This window comes from Notothenia rossii, assembly GCF_949606895.1.
Source record: "Notothenia rossii genome assembly, chromosome: 9".
Lineage (NCBI taxonomy): Eukaryota > Metazoa > Chordata > Actinopteri > Perciformes > Nototheniidae > Notothenia > Notothenia rossii.
This window is the reverse complement of record NC_136907.1, coordinates 52,122,148-52,128,251: the sequence shown is the minus strand read 5'-3', so window position 1 is coordinate 52,128,251 and position 6,104 is coordinate 52,122,148. Positions and strand designations below refer to the sequence as shown.

Sequence of the window (6,104 nt, the reverse complement as noted above, 5' to 3'; positions counted from 1 at the left end):
CTCGGTAGGAATATTTAGCTATACTAAATACAAAAATATTTTTACATTTCCACAGACTGATGCAGGATAAGATTACTAGAGATATACATGATTTACTTAACAACCCTTATTTATTCCATAGTCACTTAAACATATTATTATGCAAGGCTACATGATTTTGCTTTAAAACAGTAAGGCATATTGTATCCGTATAATTTTGAGGGGTGTGGCGCAGTGGAGGTGTTGGGATCAGGGGGTCACAGCTTTTCAAACCCCACTGCAGTCAGCATGTCATTGAGTCCCTGAGACACTTCACCCCAAATTGCTCCTGTGGGGATTGCCCACAGTATTGAGTATGTAAGTCGCTTTGGATAAAAGCGTCTAACAAGTAACATGTAATGTATCCTACGATATGGTATGGTATGGTAGGCAACAACAACAACAAAAGTTGGACTACCTAAAAGGTTAAGCTTAATTGATACTTACTTGGGTACTTAGAATAGCAACAAACCTGCAGGTACATTTGTACAAATAACTAAGCCATACTATTCTGAGTTTGTATCTTCAGTCTCTCGCATGATGGCTGCTGGAAGTGTTTCTTGAAATACAGTTTGAGTTTTAATTGTCCCAACTTTTTTTTTGTTGCCAAATCACATAAAGGAGAATGGGATCTGCTTTGTTACAATCCTTTCCCAGCCACTTTACGTTGATTAACATTTCTGGACAGCTCACGGTACCATGAAATACTGACAGAGTGAGAGCTCTTTCATTTCTTCTCCTTGGTTTTTTCAAGATTCAAAGTTGTATTGCCATATAAATTATGTACACAACTACGGTGTAGTTATGTAATCTATGAAAAACTTAGATCGCATGTTCCTCAACAGTGCAATTTACAAGAAATAAAAACAAATATATAAAAAAACATATAACAAACAAATAAAATACAAATAGTGCAACCTCAGGTGTTATATAGTTGTATGGCCTGTGGGATGAAGCTGTCTCTGGATCTGGTGGTTTTAGACCCGATGCTGCGGCACCGCCTGCCTGACGGCAGCAGGCTGAACAGTTTGTGGCTGGGGTGATGGGGGTCTTTGCAATCCTGAGGGCTTTCTTCCTGAGCCGCTGGGAGTAAAGGTCCTCCATGGATGGCAGCTCCGTCCTGGTGATGTGCTGTGCAGTTTTCACCACCCTCTGTAAAGCCTTACGATTGAGGGCGGTGCAGCTGCCGTACCAGGCCGAGGGGCTCCAGTATTGAGGATCAGGGTGGAGTATGTGATGTTTCCCACCCTGCACAGCCTGGGGTCTGCCCATCAGGTAGATCAGGAGCAGGTTAACAATCATTTTCTGTTCTTTCTTATCATCTCAAGTTGTGCATTTTCACAACTTGGGATGTAAATCAATCATTTTGATCAGTCTTCATTTAAAGACATTTCTGTTTCTACAGCCTTTTTATGATGTTCTGGGCTTTTTTTGTGTCTTGTATATTGGTATTGGTTTAATACACCTACTGATATTTAAACGTGATACTCACATTTGCAAAGAAAAAGCTTAACTCAAAATGTACACCTTTCATTTTTATTGAGGCAGTGAAAAAAAACATTGATTAATCCAAAATGTGTATGGACACGCTGTGGTATCATTCCACAGCCTTTAATGTTCATCATCAATCCAACCTCAGCATATGAAGCGTCCTTGATGCTAGCAATTGGCCTGGGGATATTTAGCTGTAGTGTTCAAACTCCCCCTCTGAGGCTTCGCGCATGATGACATCAACACTTGATGAACTGATGTGTGACTTCATATATTCCCACCGACTCGTTGACTCTCTCATCGTAGTCTGTCCAGTCCTGAAATTCACAGAAGTATTTTAAAAGTAGCAGGGATGAAAGAGGCCTTCACAATCTGTAAATACAGTTGGCAATATTAAAAGTAATTTTCAGACAGAAGCAGGAGTGGAAATACATGAAAGACTCAGTAACTAAATAAGTACTGAAAGATATCCATCAATGCAGTGCCGTGGTTAAAATGTAGTTTTAAGACTAATATTCTCTTAGAATAAACAAAATCGACAATCACTGAGGAACGCGTTGTTCCCTCTGCACTTACTTTTTCTAGCAGGTTGACTTCCGGAAACTTTGTTCCAGACTCTGCCCCCTGTGCTGTGAAGCCAGCCTGGAGTGCGTTTCATGGAAATCGAGAATCGAGTCACATGACATTAGTTCAGTTCATGGATTTTGTGACCTTAACATGACTATTTTTAAATGCCATTTTCTGAATGTCTTTCAATCTTTGTAAAGCACTTTGAATTGCCTTGTGTTGAAAGGTGCTATATAAATAAACTTGCCTTGCCTAAGTAAGTAAACTCTCTGACTCTGGAAACATATCCTTTTCTTTCCCAAAGCAAATATGTTGACATAGCAGAGAGCACGAATGAGTATCTAATAACATTATTCCATTTCAACCAATTTAGGTTGCATATTGCATATTACCAGGGCCAATTAAACAGGTGTCAATAAGCAAACAATGATGGAGTTTTGGGGTCCTGACATTGTGTATGCTAACTCACTGTCATGGACACTTGAATGTAACTTTATTGAAGGGATAGTCCAGATGTTTTGAAGTGGGGTTACTTATCATAGTCAATGTATTTCCTACAATACATAGCAGTCAGGACTTCCTCTGTAAATAGAAAAAGACTGGAGTTATACTGCTGTGGATCAAGGCGGTTGAAGTGTGCTACCCCTTTACCTTGCTGTCAGATATCCCTTTCCAATGGGGAACTCAAACCATTATTTCCATCTAAGGTTTCGCCAAATCCACCGACTCCATTGACAAAAACAGTCATTTGACCTTGCATAACACAAGGGAACCTGGTCTACCACTGCTTCAATCAGTGAGTTTGTGTCTGTGACTTTGTTGAATCTAAAAGTAGCATAATTACAGAAATAAACAACTAATGGATGCAAGTGAAAGCAATCTAAAACATTTAAATACAGCGTACATTTAAACTCGTATTGATATTTTTTTAGGTGACCCTTCCTTTTAGTTGTTTATTTTTTGCTGCTGCTTCTGTCAACAGCAGTATGTCGCTTGGCTTCCATACTATAACTGGTTATGTACGGGGACATTATACCACCAAACCTCAAAAGATCTGAACTATCCCTTTTATCTTATTGGTAATCTGTGCTTGTTTTCTTCTGTGAAAATGTGTCTTACTTGAGGTTGGAAGTCAATGGGCTCCAGACCTCGACATTCAAACTGCACCATCGTCTTGAATCTTTCACTGTTTTCTTCCTTTAGCCCAGCAAACAAAAAAAGAAAACCACACAGCTGAAAGAAAAAGCACTCACCAATGTATGTGACAAATGTCCTGCATGTGAATAGAGTAATGATATGATCTTAAGGAGTGACTTTACTTTAAGAACTGCAGAAATGAAAAACAAAAGGTTACAAAACTTACAGAAAAAAAGGGATTGGTTCAAAATGTAGCTTGTCTTAAAACAGAAGGCAGGTACCCATAGGAACATGGAAACAGGGTTTGCTTGTAATCCTTCTGCCTTTTTACAGATTTTTTTATTTGAGAATGTTCCCGCTAAAACGTGTAATAACTGCCATAATCCTGCTGTTGCATTGTGTATTTATACCCAAAGTGTCTCCCTAAATAGGTATTCATGCTAAATAAAAGACAATCGCACTGAAAATTATCAAGTGAACTCTCCATAAAAGCAATGTTCTAAAGTCGGACCTATAGTGTATCTTGGGAGTTTTTTCAAAGTAAAAGCATGAGATGTTTGCTTACATTATATGGTGTGATTGTATCTCCAAGGATATCTGTAAGGAAAGGAAACAGTTTACAAGTTATACTTCCACCAGAGATTTTACGTCAGAAAAAAGATATGTCACATGGGGTGTGAGTTTCTCATACCAATTGAATTTTCCCTGGAACAGAGTTTACATTTCTGCACCATACTGGCACTGCCTCTTCCTCCTTTTAGTGGCACACTCTCCTGAGGAATAACAAAAAAACTGGTTGAATATGTGTGAAAAGTTTGCCACACTAAAGGTTAACAAATATACTTACCACTTGGGTTATATACTGCCATTTATCTGGGATCTCTCCGCAGTTTCCACACTTCAGCTGTAACACATACTGTACTGGTTAGTAGTGAATAGTGACAACAAAACGAAATAAACATTTGCCATGTAAATGCATTCCCATATTTAGTTGTCACGTAGGGTAAAAATTCAATGCGTTTACAAAAAGCAGGATAAAGTGTACAACATTCGCGAAAACAGAGAGGAAAATAAAATACTTAGCCCTCTACGGCATACTGTTGCCCTCAGGCAACAAACCACTTTTTCCAACCTCACACCGGCCCTCCAAATATATATATATTTTTTTTTAAATACACAATGTCACCTGACATGCTGGTGTTCAATAAAATGAGGGAATTATATGGGTGTGGCATTTTGTCTGGGGGTGGAGCAGTCCTTTCTGCAAGCAAAAGCTGCAGGGGACTCAGGGCCACCACTTGGTAAGATACATTTCACTTAACATATTAGAAATGTAGACAACTTAAAATAAAAAATACATGTATGTGCATGAATATGTAAAGAAGTATATTTGATTTTTTAAATATACTAAAATCTTATTATGTATTTATTAATTAGCTAAAACTATGTTTTTTTGTTCGTTGCCTCAGGGCAACACTGGGCCACTTAACCACTTTTTTCCAGGCAATATCATACAAGTGTGCTCGGATGTAAAATGATAAACCTAATCAATGTTTTTACTTTACCATCTACAGATATTTACAGGAAATGGACACTAAAACATGTTATGGGCAGAAGGGACATGATCAGGCTGTTAGGGCTATTCCGTCTGACAGTGAGGACAGTGAGTACAGTGAAGCTGGAGGTCAAGATTGGGTTAGGCGCCAACAGTTGTACAAGTATTAAAAGTAAGCATATGACACCAAACCAACTGAGACCCGTCTGTCCGCCGCATCTACGCACTGTACCACACACACACACACACACACACACACACACACACACACACACACACACACACACACACACACACACACACACACACACACACACACACACACACACACACACACACACACACACACACACACACACACACACACACACACACACACACACACACACACACACACACACACACACACACACACACACACTTTTGAATTCATATAGAGTTGTTTTTTCTATTTCTTCTGAATTGTAGAAATCCTTGGTGTTTCAATACCCTCGTAGCACAGTGTTGCCCTGAGGCAACAAACCAACCCCTGGTTGAGGGGTGAGGGGGGGGTCACATGTTATAATTGATACAATATCAGGGTCCCCTAAGCTCCTAAAACACATGGTGAAACATTTTTTCCTCCCAAAATAAAAAGTCATGCCATAGAGGGTTAATAATACTATACTAAAGTCTTAAGTGAAGTAGCATGCTAGCTTGATAGCCATCCTACCTTTAGAAACCACCGGAAGTCGTCGCACAATGGTTTCACATTGGTGACATTCTCCAAAGTGGCTTTGAACTGGAGTCCAAATTTCTGTAATGAGAGACAAATAGTTTGAAATTCACCAATATTAGCTCAATTGTTTAATTGTTTACATCTGAAGCATGCTACGGTGACACATACCACCATCTTGGATCTCCCCTACTGCCGTCTTCAGGTACCCCTCGTAAAGTCTGGCTTCTGAGTAAAAAAGGAACGAGTTTATTTTTTTGATGGTGTTGGCTTTTGGGATGAATACATGACAAAGTAGTGAGTGAAAATAGTAACGTGTCGACGGCTGTTTTGTTCTAGAAGTCGAGTAGCATAGCGTTGAAAAAGAATATGGAAAACGTTCACCGTTCTTACATTACGTGCAATTTATTTATTTGTATTAGAATAACTTATTTGTAATTTAATACCACATACAGTACGTCAACCATGAGTTTTTGCTAAGCCTAGCTTGTCGGGTATTGTTTTCTGGTTGTTTTTAGTTATATGAGACGATAACATTAGACTGTATGGACGATAACCAACATCCAAATCCTCACATATCCGTCAGCACTTAAAGGGACCTTTACTCTATTAGCATATTGC

The 6,104-nt window shown here is 39.0% G+C and overlaps 1 protein-coding gene across 1 annotated transcript; it reads right to left on the bottom strand.

The window, feature by feature from the left end:
* Window positions 1-1,540: 1,540 nt before the first annotated feature.
* czib (CXXC motif containing zinc binding protein) lies at window positions 1,541-5,728 on the bottom strand. The gene is made up of 8 exons (XM_079652411.1): window positions 5,655-5,728; window positions 5,481-5,564; window positions 4,061-4,117; window positions 3,905-3,986; window positions 3,779-3,810; window positions 3,196-3,273; window positions 2,086-2,151; window positions 1,541-1,826 (listed from the first exon to the last, which is right to left on the bottom strand). The coding sequence occupies exons 1-8, from the start codon at window positions 5,658-5,660 to the stop codon at window positions 1,749-1,751; spliced, it is 483 nt and encodes a 160-aa protein (XP_079508537.1). The 5' UTR covers window positions 5,661-5,728; the 3' UTR covers window positions 1,541-1,748.
* Between the last annotated feature and the right edge of the window lie 376 nt (window positions 5,729-6,104).

Excerpts from the sequence above, each read along its gene's own strand:
- czib (XM_079652411.1), bottom strand. Across the intron at positions 4,118-5,480 it reads ACTTCCGGTGGTTTCTAAAG|CTGAAGTGTGGAAACTGCGG; the intron begins GTAGGATGGCTA and ends TATGTGTTACAG. Across the intron at positions 2,152-3,195 it reads CCATTGACTTCCAACCTCAA|GCTGGCTTCACAGCACAGGG; the intron begins GTAAGACACATT and ends AACGCACTCCAG.